This window comes from Coturnix japonica, chromosome 12, assembly GCF_054131305.1.
Source record: "Coturnix japonica strain WE chromosome 12, WE-NBRP24, whole genome shotgun sequence".
Classification (NCBI taxonomy): domain Eukaryota; kingdom Metazoa; phylum Chordata; class Aves; order Galliformes; family Phasianidae; genus Coturnix; species Coturnix japonica.
Genome location: NC_140674.1, coordinates 16,828,010 through 16,846,824, shown reverse-complemented (window position 1 = coordinate 16,846,824; position 18,815 = coordinate 16,828,010). Strand labels below are relative to the sequence as shown.

The 18,815-nt window shown below is 42.6% G+C and overlaps 4 protein-coding genes across 5 annotated transcripts in view; 3 read left to right on the top strand and 1 right to left on the bottom strand.

Annotated features, from left to right (window-relative positions):
- Positions 1-93: 93 nt before the first annotated feature.
- Positions 94-9,190, top strand: ACTL6A (actin like 6A). The gene is made up of 14 exons (XM_015871523.3): positions 94-235; positions 1,210-1,286; positions 1,507-1,681; positions 2,286-2,386; positions 3,519-3,616; positions 4,040-4,134; positions 4,364-4,470; positions 4,556-4,645; positions 4,834-4,895; positions 5,201-5,315; positions 5,653-5,733; positions 6,757-6,852; positions 7,154-7,240; positions 7,837-9,190. Exons 1-14 carry the CDS (start codon positions 211-213, stop codon positions 7,915-7,917), a joined length of 1,290 nt encoding a protein of 429 aa, XP_015727009.1. The 5' UTR covers positions 94-210; the 3' UTR covers positions 7,918-9,190.
- An 847-nt stretch (positions 9,191-10,037) lies between these two features.
- On the bottom strand, positions 10,038-12,603 carry MRPL47 (mitochondrial ribosomal protein L47). The gene is made up of 7 exons (XM_015871527.2): positions 12,495-12,603; positions 12,273-12,418; positions 11,858-11,918; positions 11,515-11,611; positions 11,095-11,225; positions 10,717-10,812; positions 10,038-10,315 (listed from the first exon to the last, which is right to left on the bottom strand). The coding sequence occupies exons 1-7, from the start codon at positions 12,593-12,595 to the stop codon at positions 10,198-10,200; spliced, it is 750 nt and encodes a 249-aa protein (XP_015727013.2). The 5' UTR covers positions 12,596-12,603; the 3' UTR covers positions 10,038-10,197.
- An 85-nt stretch (positions 12,604-12,688) lies between these two features.
- NDUFB5 (NADH:ubiquinone oxidoreductase subunit B5) lies at positions 12,689-15,585 on the top strand. Its single transcript, XM_015871529.2, has 6 exons — positions 12,689-12,816; positions 13,014-13,102; positions 13,946-14,012; positions 14,255-14,316; positions 14,861-14,967; positions 15,353-15,585. The coding sequence occupies exons 1-6, from the start codon at positions 12,702-12,704 to the stop codon at positions 15,471-15,473; spliced, it is 561 nt and encodes a 186-aa protein (XP_015727015.2). The 5' UTR covers positions 12,689-12,701; the 3' UTR covers positions 15,474-15,585.
- Positions 15,586-15,994: 409 nt separating this feature from the next.
- The window catches only part of USP13 (ubiquitin specific peptidase 13), a 39,700-nt gene continuing 36,879 nt past the window's right edge, over positions 15,995-18,815 (top strand). The window contains exon 1 of one of the 2 annotated variants that reach the window (XM_015871517.3): positions 15,995-16,740. In XM_015871517.3, the coding sequence (XP_015727003.2) occupies positions 16,588-16,740 (153 nt within the window). In that variant the 5' untranslated portion in view covers positions 15,995-16,587. Of the gene's footprint in view, positions 16,741-16,932; positions 17,337-18,815 lie in introns of those variants that run through there. The other variant, XM_015871518.3, reaches the window with a different exon arrangement.

The following is an 18,815-nucleotide window of genomic DNA, read 5'->3' as shown; positions in this document are numbered from 1 at the left end:
TAAGCAAGCCCCTCCTCCCTCCCTTCTCTGATTGGCCGCTGTGCCCGCTCAGCCGTTCTGTTGGGTAACGCTCTGCAGTGCGGGCGGGTGGGCGGACGGCGGCGGCGCTGCCATTGGCGGGAAGGCGCGGGCCTGCGAGCTGCGCTGAGCCGGGCGGCGGGGCGAGAGACCGAGTGCTATTGTTAGTACAGCGCTGAGCAGCGGGCAGCCATGAGCGGCGGTGTGTACGGCGGAGGTGAGTCTGATATAACGACACTGTTGAGCTCCCTCAGGCCCGGCTCCCTCCCGCCGCAGCGCTCTGTGTGTGAGGAGAGGAGGCCGCCGCGGGCCCAGGGTCCATCCGACCCGTCTGGGTCACCTGCAGGGATGGGGCACCCACAGCAGTGCTAGGGGCCTCACTGCCCTCTCTGAAAAATTGCCCCCTAACATGCGACCTAAATCTCTTCCTTTAGTGTGGAACCACTCCCCATCGTCCTGTCACTGTCAAACCATGTAGAAAGTCAGTTTCCCTCTTGTTTATAAGCTCCCTGTAAGGCTGCAACAAACTGTCACTGGCACCTTCTCCAAGCTAAGCAAAGCCAGCTCCCTTTCTCCATAGGAGAGGTACTTCAGCCCTTTGATTGTCTTGACCCTCCTCTGGACTCACTCCAACATCTCATTCTTATGCTGGGGGCCACAGGCCTGAATGTGGTACAACAGATGGGACTTGGCGAGGGCAGGGCACAAGGGGATGGTCACCTTCCTTGCTCTGCTGGCCACCCCTCCCCTGATGCAGCTCAGGATGCTGTTGGCTTTCTAGGCTGAAAGCACACACTGCTGGCTCATGTCCAGCTGTCTGAGTCTCAAGTCCTGTGCAACACCTTGTACGTGGCCTTGTTGAATGTCATGAAGTTCATGTGGACTCGCTTCGCAAGCCTGTGTTTAGATGCAGCTCTCGTCTGTTAAAATTACCCTTTTTCTTTTGCCAATGAAAGGTATTGCAGTGTCCTGGTTACAGCCTATCTGTAACCTCCTGGTGGCTCTCAGTTAGCTTGAATTCTGAATAGAGAAATTGCTCTGTGTCTCAGGAAAGATGCTTTATCATATTGGGCTTTTTTTTGTTTGTTTGTTTGTTTTCTGGCAAGCAAAGCAGACAAGAGATAAGTTCAGGTCAGGATTGCAGTAGAGCACAATAACCATTCACTACTTCTTTGTTAACAATCTTTGCAGATGAAGTTGGGGCTCTTGTTTTTGACATTGGCTCGTATACAGTGAGAGCAGGCTATGCAGGCGAAGACTGTCCAAAGGTAAGAATCTTTATGAACTCAGTGGGATTACAATTGGAGCTTGAACTTGTTTATTAGTCATAAGCTTCCAGAATATACTGTTTATTATTATTTAAGGAAAACTCTGAATTTTATTAGCCCCCTAAAAAACAAACCAATGAAAAACAAAACCAAAAACCAACAAAACAACCCACATCCAAAATGAATAACCTTCATCAGTATTTTACCTTTTGCTTTACAGGTTGATTTTCCAACAGCTATAGGCGTGGTGCTAGAAAGAGACAATGGCAGCACTCTGATGGAGATAGATGGTGACAAAGGCAAACAAGGGGGCCCAACGTACTACATAGACACCAATGCCCTGAGAGTCCCAAGGGAAAATATGGAGGCCATTTCACCTTTAAAAAATGGAATGAGTATGGTGCTCTGTCTTTTTTAGCTGTCTTTAAGATACCATTGTTAGGCTGCAACAAGTCATAGCTTTCATGTAAACAGATGCTATCCATGTCAACTGTTTTTTCCTTTGGACTTAGAAAGCAGGCTCGTAAAGAAACGGTTCTGCTTTCACTTAAGATATTTTAATACGATAATGAGCATTTTTATGTCTTAATGGGAGACTTGTAGATTCTTGTTTATTTGATGGCTTTAATTTAGCTGTCTCCTTTGATAAAACAATTAAGAAACAAGTTTTTGGAAATAGTTCCTAATATTGTTCCTGTAACGTGTATGGACAGAGGCTATCAGCCATAAGAATGGCTCAATTTACAAAATGTCAGTGGACTTTTATTGTAACTTATTTATTTATTATTATTTATAATAACAATTCTTATTTGCTGTCATGATGCTTAAAAAAATATAGATGAGAATTTGGCAAAGCAGGAGGGGTATAGGGCTGCTGAGGACGGCTTTTGTCTGAAGAGCTCTTAGGAAAAAAAAAAACATCAGGAAAACTTTATGTGGATTTATGAAGTAGATCAAAAGTTAGAAGTAACTAATCTGCTTGCTTCGATGTCGTTGCAGTTGAAGACTGGGATAGTTTCCAGGCAATTTTGGATCACACTTACAAGATGCATATTAAATCTGAAGCGAGTTTGCATCCTGTCCTTATGTCTGAAGCACCAGTGAGTAAAAGGAGCTTTGCATTGTGAGGAGACTTATCAGTATCTTCTTGCTGAATCTATAGACATTAGTCTTGGAGAAACCCAGCACTGGCTTGTAGGTTATGAGTGTTAAAACTGAACTACAGAAGTAACATTTAAAAATATCATGCAGGTTCTGGAAAGTATTCTCAATAGGAAAAATGTCAAAAAAAAGCCCAAATTTGAAAGAATTTCTATGCGTTTCATTAGAACACACTTACTATGTGTTACTGTATTTCATGTATTTAAAAAAAAAAAAAAAAAGTAGTATAAAATCAAAAATAACCTCACTTGACAGCACAGAATAAAAGCAAAAAGTTGTCTGAATGTCTTCATATATTACACTTAATCCATCTTTGCATGCAATCAGCCTGCCATCTAACGTGACAGGGAATAACACGTGTAGTGGAGTTTTAATTTCGTTTCAGCAAATGCTCCTGTAACATAAATGAGGTGCATGAACACAGATTTCTGGAGAAAAACGTGAACAAAGTTTCTGTCATTTAGTTGTGGAAGTGCTGAGTCACAGCTTGAAGCAGTGATTGAGCACCTCAGTCACTGGGCAGGGCCAACCCAGGGATGCATTCAATGTACCAACCCCTTCCTAGACCTCATTTAAGGGTTGGCAGTGAGAGTCTTTTGTTGGGGATCCCTTTTACCTGAAGCTTCTAATGATAAGTAGTTTTTTTTTCCTTCATGTCTGTGTCTATGGCTGCTCTATTTGGGCTGGTTCTCATTTGTAGCTGCAGGCTTTGCCACTCTGTTGTTATTGCTATCTATCACATTAGAGTGTTATGCTTGAGGGGCATAAAATCTGAAGGCATTAAAGTAGACCTGTAATCCAAGATTTTTGCCTACTTTCTGTAAATTTACTGTCTGTGCACTTATATTGAAGATATATATTAATGTTTTGAAGTAGTATTAGAACAATACAGTTTCTAAGGAAATAAATTATTAGGAATCTGTTTCTCTATAGAATTTTGATTTAATTTGAAATTACAACTTAAATAATTCCAATTACTTCCTTGCTTTGTTTGCTTTCTTTTATTATGCTCAAACAATCCTCAAGATAGGTGTATCTTCTTATTTACTTGCTTGTATTTTCTTTTTCTAGTGGAATACCAGAGCAAAGCGTGAGAAGCTGACGGAATTGATGTTTGAACACTACAACATCCCTGCTTTTTTCTTGTGTAAAACTGCTGTTCTAACAGCGTATCCTTTGCAATATTGTGCTGGGTTTTTGTGGTTTTTATAGGACCGAAATGCTGTCATCCAAACTACTGAATACTGTAACTAGACATTGATGTTCCTATAGCCTTAAGATGAATATTTGTAGCCTTATTCAAGTGCTAACATGTTTTCACCTTTAGAATCTAAATGAGTTGGATGCGTATTGAGGTTACTGATAGTATTGTCTTGGATTTATTGACTTCGACTGTCATCTTTCTCCAAAGCTAAGAGTTCTGTTGATGGGATTGCACACTTTGTGGGAAGGTGATGTGCTTGGGCAAACAGCAAACCTGACTGTAGAGCCAAGGAATTAAGCACTGGCATTCTTGTTCCTAATTGTGCTTAAATTGTATGGTACTTTTTTAAGGGGAAAATTACACTATTTTCTTTAATAGTTTTGACTAGTTTTGCTAATGGGAGATCTACAGGTCTCATCTTGGATAGCGGAGCAACACATACCACAGCTATCCCAGTGCATGATGGATATGTACTTCAGCAAGGTAAAGTTTGCATGGGTAATAGCACAGCAGTATCAAAGTCAAGTTAACTTGCTTTCTGCTTTTATAGTTTAACTACTGCTTTTAAATATATCTATTCTTTTAAATATGAAAAACAAAACAAAACCAAACACCCAACCATGTCTCTATAAGTAAGTGTTGGGAGAGTTCATTCTGATTTCAGTGCTTTACAAGTTTGGTGGGGTGGGTTGTTGTTGCTTTTGTCTTTTAGGTATTGTAAAATCACCACTAGCAGGAGACTTCATTACTATGCAGTGCAGAGAACTGTTTCAGGAAATGAATATAGAGATAATTCCTCCATATATGATTGCTTCAAAGGTGGGAAAGTAACTTCCCTTAGGGGGGGGAAAGAAGGGAAGGAGCTTAAATGGTGAACTGACAGTTATGTCCTCTGCAACCTCAGGAGGCAGTTCGTGAGGGGTCACCAGCAAATTGGAAGAGAAAAGAGAAGTTACCCCAGGTCACTAGGTCTTGGCACAACTACATGTGTAATGTAAGTGTGTCACTTCTCCAACTCAGCCTCCCTGGGCATCTTGTAACAAAGTCTTGTTTGCAAGCATGCGATGTTTTCCTCTTCAAGAACTAGAAAATATTTAAAACAAAACAAAACAATTCAGTTCTGTAAGTTCTATTGAATTACTGACTGACATTCTTGTAACCATATAATTCTTATCTCCACAGTGTGTCATTCAGGACTTCCAAGCTTCTGTCCTCCAAGTATCAGATTCAACCTATGATGAACAGTATGTCACTGTTTTCCTCCTTGTGAAATTAGTTAACAGTTGTGCATGGAATGCTTTGCCTGTTCATTGCTGTTGGCTTGTTTTATTGAGAGATGAAGCAAAGATAAATAACATCTGTTCATTTCTTTAAGTAGAGAAACAGTATATGTCTAGGTGGTGGCTTATGTAATGTTCCATAAGATCATAATATTATCAAAAGCATCATTTAAATAAATCACAGTATTCCCATTGAAACTTTGGTTTATACCGGGGTAACATCTTGTTTATGTTGTACCTTAATGTGTTGCTTTCTGAATGCCGTGTAGGGTAGCTGCACAGATGCCAACGGTTCATTACGAGTTCCCCAATGGTTATAACTGTGACTTTGGTGCTGAGCGTCTCAAAATTCCTGAGGGATTATTTGACCCTTCTAATGTAAAGGTAAAACAACTATAATATGTAATAATTAGGAGGCCTTAAATTACTGATTTATCACCTGGCTTCCCTTTGTGTGGTGCTTATATCATGTGGTTCTCTTATGAGTTACATTGGTCTGCACTGATTTGTTAGGGTTGGGGTAGTAACAGAAGAAACATCGTTCAAGAATGAGCTGAGAAGTGCTGCATGTTTTCTTGGGAAAACAAGAGTACTTCTTACTTTCCGTGAGAATGTTTTGCTCTCATTAGTAAATCAGGTTAATTCAGAGTTTTATATCCTTTTATGTACTTTGGGTTCTTTTGTTTGCAGTGACGATGTGAATTCCTAATTTTAATTTTAGGGTTTATCTGGTAACACAATGCTGGGTGTGAGTCACGTTGTCACGACAAGCGTTGGGATGTGTGATATAGACATCAGGCCGGTAAGTGTCAGATGTGTCCTGGAGAAGGCATAGATTTATTTCTGTTAGATTTTTTTACTTGAGTGTGGTTGATAAAGGAATATGAACTTCCTAGGGTAATGATAATGCATAATAATGCTCTTAAGTTTTATGTATCTGGGAACATATAGGCTTACTGTTTTGTTGTATAAAATGCTAAATCAGGATATTAGACTCGTACTCAGTGTTTCAGTCTGTCTAAGTAGTTAATGTCTGTTTCTGACTGTCCTTGGATCGTGTACATTGGGTTGGTTTCAGATTATGCATTGGATTGCCATTTTCTTTTCATAACTTTGAGTGTTATCTTCAGGTTTCTGGGCCTGGCAAATATTCTTCTTAAACATAACCAATTGAATGGAACTTGTAGGTGTGAGTAAAAGGAAGGCAAGAGGTTTTACAGGAAGGCCTTTTGGTTTAAACAATGTTCTTATGTTCTCAGGTGTCAATTTGAAAGGGCTCAAGTTTGATATGCAATACATTGGGGAGGGGTTGTTTGAAAAACTTCCCCTTAACAAGGGTGTCAGGCTGTGTGAACTAGAGCACAATTTGTGTTCAACATCAGTGTGCAGCATTAGTGAGTTGGAAAACTTAGAGTGCTCTGAGTTTTTTCCTTTGCAATGGGAACATCCAGTTGGAGCCAGGAGCTGGAGTCAATGATCTTTATGGGACGTTCCCAAATTGATTCTGTGATTGAGCTGAAAGGAAACCATTAGTTTCAATATAGGATGTTTATGTGGGTGACCTTCTAATTGAAGAAAATATTCTGTGAAATCATTTAGGATTGTTAATCTCAGCTCCTATTTTCATTATGTAGTACATTATTGAGCTCCCATTAGATGTTTTTCATACAATTAATAAATTTTATTGTGAGATGCAGTATTGTTTATATGATGTGATACATTATTGTTGTTATTGATTCTATAATCGTGTGTCATTCCTTTCTACTCTGTGAGTTGTTTTCAGAATGATTTCAGAATTAACATAAGTTGCTGATTCTCATTTCAGGGCCTCTATGGCAGTGTGATTGTAGCGGGAGGGAACACACTAATACAGAGTTTCACAGACAGATTGAACAGGGAGCTGTCTCAGAAAACTCCACCGGTAAGACGACACTTCACATTTCTGTTACTTATCATTTTGCTTTTCTGCTGCATTTACTAATGGTCTCTGTTGAGAGACAAGATAAAAACATCATATACTTCTGTTGCAGCATAGCTTTTCTTGGATTCTAAATACAGGGCAGATGAGCTTTGTTGTAAGTTGAATAAGATTGATCTTTTCCAGCAGCATGATAGCACGTACACAGAGTTCTTTGTGTTGTCCTCGTGTTACTAAAGGGGACCAGTCTCCTGCAATTTGTATCTGAGTGTTTTTCTTTTGTTTCACCTCGTTTTCTATGCAGAGCATGCGTCTGAAATTGATAGCAAACAACACCACAGTGGAGCGGAGGTTCAGCTCATGGATTGGTGGTTCAATTTTGGCTTCTTTGGTTAGTAAACCCACATTACTACATTTTGCAGCAGAATTTAATGTCATATAAGTATGCATTGAAGAGTTCATGCTAATGGAGCAATAATTATCTGAACCTTTCCAATCAATCTGAATGTAATTTGCCATCTTCTTCTTTGGTGTAGGGAACCTGCTTTGGCAGGGGGGTTGGACTTGATGATCTCTAGAGGTCCCTTCCAACCCCTACAGTTCTGTGATTCTGTGATTCTATATTAAATGGGAATGTGCAGGCTTGAAATGCGGTGTCTAAAAATACAGTGTAGATAGTGCACTGTGAAGGGTGTAGATAATGTTTCTTTATCATGTGCATGAACTCGATTGTCCAGGTTACTGAGCATTGGAGCGGTTTGTGGGAATTCCATTAGCAGTGTCAGACTGAAATCAGCTTTTGGTCCCGCAACTTTCAATCTGAGTTTTAATCACCAGTAAGAAAAAAATCAAAGGAAAAAGCTAATGAAACATGTGGAGTCAAATCCTTTTTCTTTACTTGAAGATTTTCTTGTTTTTCCTTTAATGAGAAGTGAAGCGTGTTTCACCTAACCTCCATGTTTCTGCCTTGTTGTTTTGTTTTTGTAGGGTACTTTCCAACAAATGTGGATTTCTAAACAAGAATATGAAGAAGGAGGGAAACAATGCGTAGAAAGAAAATGTCCTTAAATCTTTTAATGTGAAAACTGCTGCTTCTCAGCGCTTCTTCTGACTTAGAGCTTTAGCATACTCAGGAATGGGATGGACTTTTTTGTAGAAAGTTTATATTGGATTTTTTGCGTAATTCAAGTTCCATTTTTAACAGACCTTACAAGTTTTAAGAGACCTAATTGGTACCTAATAGAAAAAGGATGTTGGTGTCCTTTGTAAAGCAATAATTCATATAACAAGTATTTTATAATTTTGTATAAATGTCTATTTTCTCTAGTATCTTCTCCTGGGAACAGCTTTACAGGTTAGCTAAGAGAGGCGTAACCTTGCAGATGTCTGCACAATTTTATTAAGAAATTCTTGTCTACTTTCACATCTTAGTCTTCCTTTGCTGGTACTTTGGCCTTAAATTGCTCTTACTTCTCTCTTAAAAATAAAACTTGCTCTTCTGTATTTGAGCAACCTTGTGAGTACTTGCAGAGAAAGTTACGCTTCTGTTTTAAAAGTCAGAGTTCGTATTTACTAATCTACTGTAGGTGACTCAGTTCAGTGTAAATGTCTACCCTCTGATGAAAGTGCTACATTCCATTTAGTGAATGTTATATTAGACACTGGTCTGCTAATTTTCCATTATGGAGCAATTTCAGTAAACCTTTATTGTTTTCCAGCTAGTTTTTAAGAATGTATATAATCTGCAGAATGCCTTAGTGATGTAGATGAGAAGCAGAGCTTTTTAGAGACGGGGAATGTAAGGCAGCAAATTCTTTCCAAGACTAGCAGAATAGTCATAGACCTCAGGATGTGGCTTTACATTTTACAGTGAACTGTAACTTAGAGGAGCAGTTACAATTTGTTTTTTGCTGGGTTAGCTCCCTTAGCTGACTCTTGGCATCGTCAGTAAGTGCCTGCATTTAGCATGGGGCGTGTGTGCTTGGGCAGAGAAAGTAGGGGGGATTTATTGTTTTTTTTTTCAGCAGGATCTGCTATCAAGCTGCAGCTCTGTGTTGCTGTTTAGCTCACTCTATTTCACAACATCATGATGTTCTGTATTGTGGCACAGTGGAATTTTGTTCCTTATTTTAGAGGCTGTGGAAAACCAAATAGCATTTAACTGATGTAAAACTAAGTGAACAGTACTGCTACCTTTTCAGTATCCTAGAAGACCTCAAGGGTAAATAGGGATGGGGACTCTAGTTGAAAAGTTTCACGTTACCTCCGAGCAATAAAATAATTTATCAAAACAGCCTGTTTTTGTCATACCATAATAAACATCATTTGACTCTTGGATAAAGTTGCTTGCTTTACATTTTCAAAGTATTTGACAAACTATATTTCTGTCAGAAAATGAGGCAAACTTAAGTCATCTACACTGCATGACAAATCGCCTGCTGTTGTCATGCTGGAAGGAGAACACTTGATTGAGTTAGTGTTCAAGTAGAATGTGAAATGCCAGCTGGACTTGGATTTTAGCAGATCAGAACTGTGTTAGAAGTTACTGTAGCATCACTGAAATACTAAAATTGATCTGACAGTTTGTTGATTGAAATGAGGAAAAGTAGATGCTTTGTTTGCTTCTTCATGAATCAATTATAAGTTTCAAGTTTTCCTTCTGTGACATGCGCTTAAGTTTCAGTGATTATCTGCTTTGTATCTTTACAAAACTACAGTACCATGGTAGTGGTAAGGAAGAGATTCCTTACCTTTCCACTTAAATTGCAGAGAAGACTACTATCAGCCTTCTGGTTTGAATGTTTGAATTGGTCAGAGGTATCTAGAAATGTAGGTATGAAGGACTGCATTTTTAAAAGCTTGTATAAAATATTTAAGTTTTGCTAATGAGCCAGACTCAAAGCTCATTGGAAGAGCTCAGTTATGAACAGTGTATTGTCCCCATGTGGTTACGTAGAGCGTATGTAAAGATCAGGGAACAAGGAATGGGATGTGAGCTTCAGCTCTGCTTCTAAAACTTTGTTTTCAGCACACATTTGTTAAACTAAAGCAGCTAAATACCCCTACTCTGGCTGCTTTTTACTCTTAGTAATGTATGATTCACTCTTATAGTAGCCTTTAGTATCTTATAGTATCAATTATAGTATCTTATAGTATCAATATTTACATACCAAATACCGAAGCAGCTCTCATTTCAAATCACAAATTTAATGTAGGCTAATTGTGAGATCAAATAAAGATGGAGGCCATGAGGAATGCTCAGTCAAGTTGTTCACTGGTTTCAGAACTTGCTTCCATGCTCTGGTCACAAAGACACTCAGACAATTGCTTCCAGCGCTCTCCCGGATGTTACAGGCTCTGAGATTTTACAGCAAGGTGAGGAAACTTTTTTTCTAAGAGTTTCTGCTTCTTCTTGGCTAAGTTCTGCCTTCTGTTCCTTAGACGTAAGTATTTTTCAAGTCTAAGCCTGAAATAAGTAGTGTGGTTAGAAACAGACTGTGCAACATCCTCATAAATTCACTAATCAAATAGAGGCTCCCATTGACTATGACTTCAGTCTTAGTTTAATTTGCTTTAGATAAGCAGATATGCCTGCAAGGCAGACTCCTTATTGTCTTCTGCTTTTGAATTCTACAGCAATTACAGTCTTAGAGGGGAATCTTGCCTGTTCTGTATATAAAATGACTTATATTCCAACTCCATAGGCACATAAATCTCTTAACTAAGATGAGAAGAACAAACTGCCATTTACAAAAGCCCTGTTTTCAGCCTACTAGCTGTTTGAAAGGAAAAATTCCTTGCAAAGTGGAAGGAGGAGGAATAAGGCACAGAGCAGAAAGTTATTTTCAACTGAAAGAAAATCTTTACCTGATGAAGCGGTTCACGTGAGGTAAGTAATAGAATTTCCTTCTTTTGTGTTTCTTGTTCAGGTACCATGGTATCGGCCATTCCTTGTACGAATACCTGTTAAAGACACATGGAAGTGATTGTAGAACGTACAGTATAGTAGAATTCAGAGATGATGATAGATAATTCTCTGTACAGCACAGAACTTGTTATAATTAATGGTTGAGTTTAGCTATGGAATCATTTAGCAACAGTTACAGTCATATGAAAAGTAAATTAAGAAGCACCTGAATGCTACCCAGCAAACAGGCTTCTTTCTATATAGTGTGCATCTTTTCATCAAGAAAGACACTGTGAGAAAACTTCAAATGTATGAAAGAGAAACTTTTTTTTCCATACCAGTAGGTGCGTCCCAGGAAGTCATTTCTCCACTCTCCAGGTACTGGCTTTTCATGGCCAGTTTGTAGAAGTCTCAAAGCAATTTCTCGTTCTCTGACAACCAGGTCAATATTTTTCATAGACTTTTCTACCTGGAAATAAGAAATGGTTTTAGGATGGACCAACAAAATACAGTGCTTATGACTTAACAATCTCAAGTGGTTATCTCTGACAAAATGCAAAGGAAAGCATAGGTAAAATCAACTAAGAACTCCATTGCGAGTATTTTCACAATCGTGGCCTAAGTGAAACAGCTCGATTGGGTTTATGTGCTAGCATTGAAAGAATGGGTACTTTAGAAACAGATGGGGAAAAAAAGTAAGTGTGATTATTAGGGAATAGCTGGCTGCTCTAATACTGATGCTGGAAGTAGAGAGTTACCTTTTCTAACCGTTCTGGACTTGGCATGGGCTTCTGCTGCCGTTTCGATTCTTGTTCTAAAGTTAAAAGCATGTTCTTTTCCTTCAGTAGGACATACCTAGGTCAGAAGATATAGTACTTTACAATAATTTTTGGATACATCAGCAGTTACTCGCTGCCCTGCCGGACGGAGCACACACTGACCAACTGGAGCCAGCCAGCAGATGGTTGGTGCATCCAATCTACAGGGAGAGGCTGAGGGAGATGGGTTCACTTAAAGAAGGTGTGTGTGTGTGGCTGGAAGGGTTAACGCCACATCATAAAAGAGCTGTTTTTAAATAAAAGCTTCTTTGATAAAACTTACCAAAGTTTGTGCAAGTCTTGGCTGCTCTTGGCCCTCAGCTGCTTTATGTCCCATGCATCCCCTGAAAAACAAACGTAAATAACCACTAATTGAGTAGAATGAACTTTTCTTACTCTGAAAAGATCAGCTTCTCTTTGAAGCCTCAGCTGACTACAGAACAAGTGTTGTCTTATTAAAATAACACCATATCTTGGAAAGCCACCCTGGTGGGTGTCCAGCTGTGTTTGGGATCTGTCAGTACATAGAAAATGCACTGTGTGTTTGTGTTTGTTCAAGGCTGGGACATGGGGAAGCTCTATGCCAAGCTCTTACAGTGTGATGTAACTCTCTGTTATACACTGACACCTCAGAGCACAACAGAGCACACACACACACACACACACACAGACGTTCTGAAGCACTGAACGGAACTCACCAGACTTCACCGTTTTCTCCCCCCAGTTTTTCGGGTCATCGAAGAACTCCTCCAGCCCCTTCCGAGGCAGCGTGGTTTGCACTGACCTCACATGACGGAGGGGCTCAGCTCGTGCCAGGTTCTCTCGGCACAGGTTCAGCGTGAAGCTGCAACATTCCATAGGGAAAAAAAAAATAGCGTTCGGTTCATACAGCCCAATTCCTTCCCTCTCCCCGTACATACCCGGGCAGGCCGGCTGCCCCCAGGCCCTGCCGCGCTCCTGACAGCCGCATTGCGCCCGCGAGGCGCCGACCCAGGGCGGCCATCACTGTGACGGCCGCCATCTTCCCCCGGCGCCGCGGATAACGTCACGAGAGCGCCGGATTGCCAAGATGGCGCCTGCCCAGCTTCAATCCCATCCCCGGCCCCGCCCCCGTGCCAGTCCCGGCCATGGCGGCCATGAGCCTGCTGCTGCGGGCGGCCGCTGCCTGGGGAGCTCGACGGGCGGCGGGCAGCGCTCGCCTCCCCTGCCTCGTTGGGGCCGGCCGACTACCCTGCACCGTCGGTAGGGCCTTGGTGGATGTGGGGATGTGGGGTGGGGAGACCTGGGTGCGGGGTGACCTTGGGGAGGTGACCCGGGAATGGGAGGCCGCGGGGCGCTGGGGTGTATCGGGTGGGCTCGGGGCCTCCGGCTGGGGTGGAGAACGGGGCCGTAAGGAGAGCTGATGGGATTAACGTGCAATGCTTTGGTTCTGCCTTCAGCTCCGGTGCGATACAGCCACGGCCATGGGAAGAGAATGTTCATCATCAAGGCAACGAGTTTTTACGACACTCGGTTCCTGAATATGTTGGTGAGTAAATGCAGACTGAACCTATTCGGTATAACAGCCCTTTGTGTGTTGGAGAGTGACTACAATACAACTTCTGCTGCTGCTGTTCACACATTAAGAATTTTCAGTCCTAAAAGTGCATTGTCCCGTGCTGTAAAACCAGGGCCTGGCCAAGTAAAAAGAGCCACGGTGGATCGTGTGGCAGAGGTTGCAATGGGTGGTTGAGGTGATGCTGTGTTAACATTCTTAAATCATGTGTCTTTGCTTGTATATGCATTATTGGCAGCTGCTTTTTAGTTTGACCTTCTTTTCAAAGCATTTTAGATTACTTTCCTGCAGGATTTGTCTCCAGTTATCAATAACATGAGAGATTGAGACTAAGGAAGCATGACCTGAGTTCAGCCCTTGAGAAGCAAGGTTTTGGCCCATGATAATGGGTAGCAGCCAACCTGATATTGCTCTGTTAGTGTTACCAAAGCAAGCAGTGCCATACTTGTGTTGGATGATATTACACTGGTATTAGTGCCTTATTACAGCTAAATGCTGAAGTCAGTCCGCACCAGGTTCTGCGGCATCATCTGGGGGAAGCATTGCTGTCTGCTTCTGCAGACACTGACCTCCCTGCGAGGTTGAATACTGATGTAAACGGGCCTATGAACTGATACAGCATCACTGTCCTTGTATTTTCATTTGTTAATTAACTCGTTTCAATCAGCAAAATGGCATTATGTTTTTTTCTGAAGTATGAGTGTGAATATAAGAATTACTGTCGGTATTATGTAGCTTTCAAACTAACTGCAACTAACTTTTGTCAAGTATCTGAGTTTTTCATGCTGAATTTTCTTCTTTTTGTTCCCTTTACAGAGATTCTATCTATTTCTGACAGGAATACCAGTGGCACTATTCATAACATACGTCAACATCTTCATCGGTGCGTGTTCTCTCATTACTAAGCTCAGTATATGGTCATGTTAGCAGATGTGTAAATGGATCTATGGTAGTACTGTGTAAGCACTGAGAAATGCAAGTCCAGTTTTTCTCAGTAGCTCAGGTTGAGAGATTAGGTATCATCCATATGAATTAGTGATTTATGGTTTTTAATGCGAAAGGCTGAATATGAAGTACTTGAATAAATAACCATATGACATGATCCTTCCCTGTTTTCTTTATCAGGTGAAGCTGAACTTGCAGAGATTCCTGAAGGTTATATTCCAGAGCACTGGGAATACTACAAAGTGAGTGTAGCACATAAAAAAAGTGTTAGGAACAGCTTTCCTCTTAGTACTTGTCATAGGAGTAAAACGTGTGGAGACTGGTAATGAGAATGGATGCATCCCTGCCACTAGGTGTAGCAGAGCTCAGACTGTCAGAGAGCTCGGAGTTCTTGCTATAAGCACTTTGGTTTTGGTAGAAGGCAGCTGAACTCAGCAGTAATACTATGGCTGTTTCAACTCATTCAGACTTTTATTCCCAGTGAAATGACTTTGCATGCAAGCAATACTTGAAAATGTTACTGGCTACATTTAGAGGCTTGGAGTCCTGTCCTGTGATGACAGAGGCAGCTTAAAGGAATTTATTTCAAAGAAAGAAAATAAACTGAGTGTCTCCTGTTTTAATGTTCTGATCTTACAAATAGTTGAGCATGTTTTTGACTTTCCTGTTACTGCTTGAATGACAGCATCCGTAAGGTTGATCACGTCTTCGGGATTGGGAACGCGCCATATAATGGTATTTCTATTTGGAAATCACATTAATCATTTCTGCTTTTCTATTTTCCAGCACCCTATAAGTCGCTGGATTGCTCGTTACCTCCTTGACCCACCTGAAAAGAACTACGAGAAAGAGATGGCTTTCATCCACGTTGAAGCACAGAAGGCTGAAATGAGGTACGTTAGTGAAGGTTTTTTGAAATGCTGCTACACAGTATAGTTTATATTTTCTTAGTTGGATGCTGGCATGGAGTACCTGCTTGCTTATACATCACTTGACCTTGCCTGCTTGCTGCACTGGCTGATGCCACAGTGGAAGTTAGTGTGTGTAATACCTGCCTTCTTGGTATTGAGTACCAGCACTGGAATAATCCAAGGGCAGTCTTGTAAAATAACATTCTCTTTGTATTTTCTTATTACCTGTGTTTCATTAAAATTTATGAACAGTAGATGCTAAACTCGTTGCTGCTCTCAGTATTGCCCAGATGTTAAACGTTGATACAAGTCTGATCAAAACCAATAGATGGCACGATCAGTGTGAATTCTGATCTCTTCCTTTCAGGCTGATGGAGCAGGAGGCACGCAGACTGATGAGACAGAGGGGAGATGGACCGTGGTATCAGTACGAAACACCTGATAAAAATCTTGTTGATAATTCTATGAAAGCAACACCTGACAACTGAGCATGTTTAAGGTAGTGTGCAGTTTCTGATGCATACCAACAAATTGTGGCTTATCTGTGGAGCACACATCCTGCTGTTTAATGATGGAAATAAAAGACTTAAAAAAACACAAGTAAGTGTTTGTCCATTCTGATATCTTGGAAGGAGTTGTGTGGAAGTTCAACTTGTATCGCTGCTAAAGGTATTAATCAGATGAAATGCCTGATGTCTCTTAAAGATAGAAACACAGAGATGAACGACTTGTGTGCATTGTTTCCAACCAGGCCGTTCTCACTGTAGATTACACACGAGGTCCCTCTGGAATCTATTACACCGCTCTGTTTGTGGGGTTGTTTTCCCCCTATTTCTCTCTGCCGCCTTTGGGAAGCATTGAGGTAGTGAGGATGTTACTGTTAGCTGTCAGCCTCCTGCCGCTAGAGGGATGTGTTCCCTTCGGTTCTAACGGCCAGCCCTGAGGCTGGGAATCCCACAGGAGGGTGAGGGCAGCGTGTCCTGCAGGGTCAGACCCAGGATTGTCCGCTTCCACTTTTTAAAGCGGAGAAGCCCAAATTCTGCAGCAATCCCCGGATCCCGTGGTTTCCAACTGCTAAAACTCGTAGCAAATAACGTGAAGCAGCGTTATGCAGTCTGTGTTCAGCGGAGCCCGCCTCGTTACCTGCTTCGGAGCGCCGCCAAACAGACACTGGGATCGACTTTGTGTCAGCGCTTCCTCTACTCCTTTTCGCCCGCATCGATCTCCCACATTAGCTCCTGTTCTTAGCGCAGCGCTGCTTGCGCTTTGTCAATCACGGCAGAGACCGATGAAGAGCACGAGGCGTTCCGGGCAGCAGAGCGGAGCCCCATCGTTGTGACACCGAGCGGCGCGATCCCCTGCGGGCACCTCCCGGCGGCTGAGGGCGGGCGGACACCGCTGTGCCGCTGTGCCCCTCCTTCCGCCCCCGCCGGGACCCCCCGGTGCCGCCGCAGCTGGTGCCGCTGCCATTGGATTATAAATAGCCTCTTCCCTCCCCCCTCTCCTCTCCTCCCCCGGGCCCGGCTCCCGCCGCCGCCGCCTCGCCCTGCCCCGGCCCCGCCGCCCGCATTGCCCTCTCCGTCCCTCCCGCCGTCCGGAGTCATGCAGCGGGCCGCGCTGTTCGGCGGCGGCGACGCTCAGATGGCGGCCGGGGACCTGGGCGAGCTGCTGGTCCCCTACATGCCCACCATCCGCGTGCCCAAGTCCGGGGACCGGGTCTACAAGACGGAGTGCGCCTTCTCCTACGACTCTCCCGTGAGTGCAGCGGGGCCCGCGCCCCTCCGCTCCTCTGCTCCTCCACCTGCTGCCGCCCCCTCCTCCCCTCAGCCGCCCCTCGCGGGGGTCGCGCCGGGCCCTGCTCCCCCTGACCTCCTCGCGGAGGCCGGGATGTGTTTGAGGAGCAGGTGCTCGGGAATTGCTTTATAAACGGAGTCGGGGTTTGTGTTCAGCTCCACGTGAAGCTGAGGTTTCCCGGCGGTGATCGAGCACTTGGCGTTGATGTCCAAATGGCGTCGGTCTGGGGTCACTGTACGGAATATCCAACCAAAGGCGCCTCAGAGATTGCCGTCTCTTTTCCCCACCTCTGTTCAGTAATTCCTTCTAATGCAGAAAATCAGAAACTGGCTGTAAAGGTGACTCAGCTGTCTGGTGCTCATCAGCCCTCGTTGTAGGGAGGTTATTTTTACCGTGCTCTTCAGCTCTCAAGTGTCATCCAGCAGCCCTGGCTGCAGGCGGGCTGATTAAAGCTGCCCCATCAGACCTAATTGCGTTCTATGCTTAACGAGTCTTGTTGGTTCCTTTTGGAGGGGTGAACCAGCGTAGTGTAGCTTTATCTTCGGGTTTCTGCTCAGGTAAGCAGGGTTGATGTGCTTAATAACTTTCTGGCTTTTGTTACGGTTTATAGAAGTTGGGATGACAGTTCTAAGGGGTCAATGGGGGCTTTCTAAGTCTTTCAGCGCAGATTTGAAAGTTTCTAGCATTTGTTTTTAACTTTAATTAACTCTTTAATTCAGAAGGAAAGTGTAGGAAAGGCTCAGCTTGTTGCCTTGGCTGAAGGGAGGTGTTGATCCTGCTGTGCTTTGTATTGCAGTGGCTTAGTGACTTCTTTTCTTAGGTCAGCTCTGTATAACCACGATGAGCCACCTCCTGTGGAGCTGTCTGCCCTTTGTGAAAGAAGATACACAGGTGTTTATTCTTGTTTCGGTGTTAACACAAACAGTCCATGTTAAAAACACATCCGTCTGTTTTTTATTATCTAAGGTAAGATTTCGGGTTCCCTCCAGTGGGATTCTCATCTCAGAGACTTCTGATCGTTTTAGACCAGTGACATCAGAAGGAGAGATGAGTGATGGAGAAGAGACACAAACTGGAGTGTAAGAAAGGTGTATGTGCAGACTGTGCACGTTGTAAATGGAGGTGCTCTGAAGCATTCCCCGCAAAGGGCACAGGTTGCTGCTACAAGAAGCAAGCTGTCTGGTTCAGTAGGTGGCTTGTGTCCTGTACGTGTGGATACAGGATTGTGTACGCTTGTGCAACTGAAAACTTGGCTCTGCTCTGTTGGAAAACCTTGCTGCTGACAGCAGCTTCCTTTGTGCATCTTGCTGACTTCATGACTGTGACTTGCAAACTCTGTAATGGCTGTGTTAGGACAATTCCCAAAGACTAAACTGAGCCAATTGCTGTTTATTCAACAGTACAACTGAGACTGCAGTCCTTGAGAGCTTACAGTACGCATGGATATCAATGACTGCTTCATGTAGCTCCCTAGAAATAAATCCTGCCTTTCTGGGTGTTCCTGTAGTCAATATTCCTTGAAGAAAATCAGAAAGTCTCTGAGGTTGCTGGCTGAGAGAAGTGGACAGATGTTGTGTTTATATTGATGTGCTGCGAGTGGCACTGAGGAAATGAATAAGAGGACTGAATATACTGAGACAAACTGATTTCTGCAGACAGATTCCAGTTCCAGGAGTAAGAAGTCCTCCTCACTTCTAAAAGTGAAGTATATGTTTTTAGATCAAACTTGAAAGTGGACTTGCTGTTTTGCTGGCAGCATCTCTATGTGCTGTTGTATTCAGTTGGTTGGCAGTTTGTTTTTGTCGTGTTTCCTTGTCAGTAGTACTGATGCATGGCAGAGAGACGGCCTCATTATGAGGTATTAAACATCGCTTAGATGAATATTAAGTACTGAAATTCTGTTATTCATTTTAAGCCTGTCCTGAAACAAAAGGTCTGTCATTTAGTTACACTGTTGTGGAACTTGATGCAATATGTGTATGCTAGGAATGTTACTGTCACTGTTCCAAATATATTACAGATTGAGCTGTCATTGT

Coding starts and splice junctions, on each gene's coding strand:
- ACTL6A (XM_015871523.3), top strand. CDS start 211: ATGAGCGGCGGTGTGTACGGCGGAG. Junction 4,646..4,833: donor GGCACAACTACATGTGTAAT/GTAAGTGTGTCA, acceptor TTATCTCCACAG/TGTGTCATTCAGGACTTCCA. Junction 7,241..7,836: donor GTTCAATTTTGGCTTCTTTG/GTTAGTAAACCC, acceptor TTGTTTTTGTAG/GGTACTTTCCAACAAATGTG.
- MRPL47 (XM_015871527.2), bottom strand. CDS start 12,595: ATGGCGGCCGTCACAGTGATGGCCGCCCTGGGTCGGCGCCTCGCGGGC. Junction 11,226..11,514: donor GTCCAGAACGGTTAGAAAAG/GTAACTCTCTAC, acceptor TCTTATTTCCAG/GTAGAAAAGTCTATGAAAAA. Junction 10,316..10,716: donor CACGTGAACCGCTTCATCAG/GTAAAGATTTTC, acceptor TACTTATTTCAG/GCTTAGACTTGAAAAATACT.
- NDUFB5 (XM_015871529.2), top strand. CDS start 12,702: ATGGCGGCCATGAGCCTGCTGCTGCGGGCGGCCGCTGCCTGGGGAGCT. Junction 14,317..14,860: donor AGCACTGGGAATACTACAAA/GTGAGTGTAGCA, acceptor TCTATTTTCCAG/CACCCTATAAGTCGCTGGAT. Junction 14,968..15,352: donor GCACAGAAGGCTGAAATGAG/GTACGTTAGTGA, acceptor TCTTCCTTTCAG/GCTGATGGAGCAGGAGGCAC.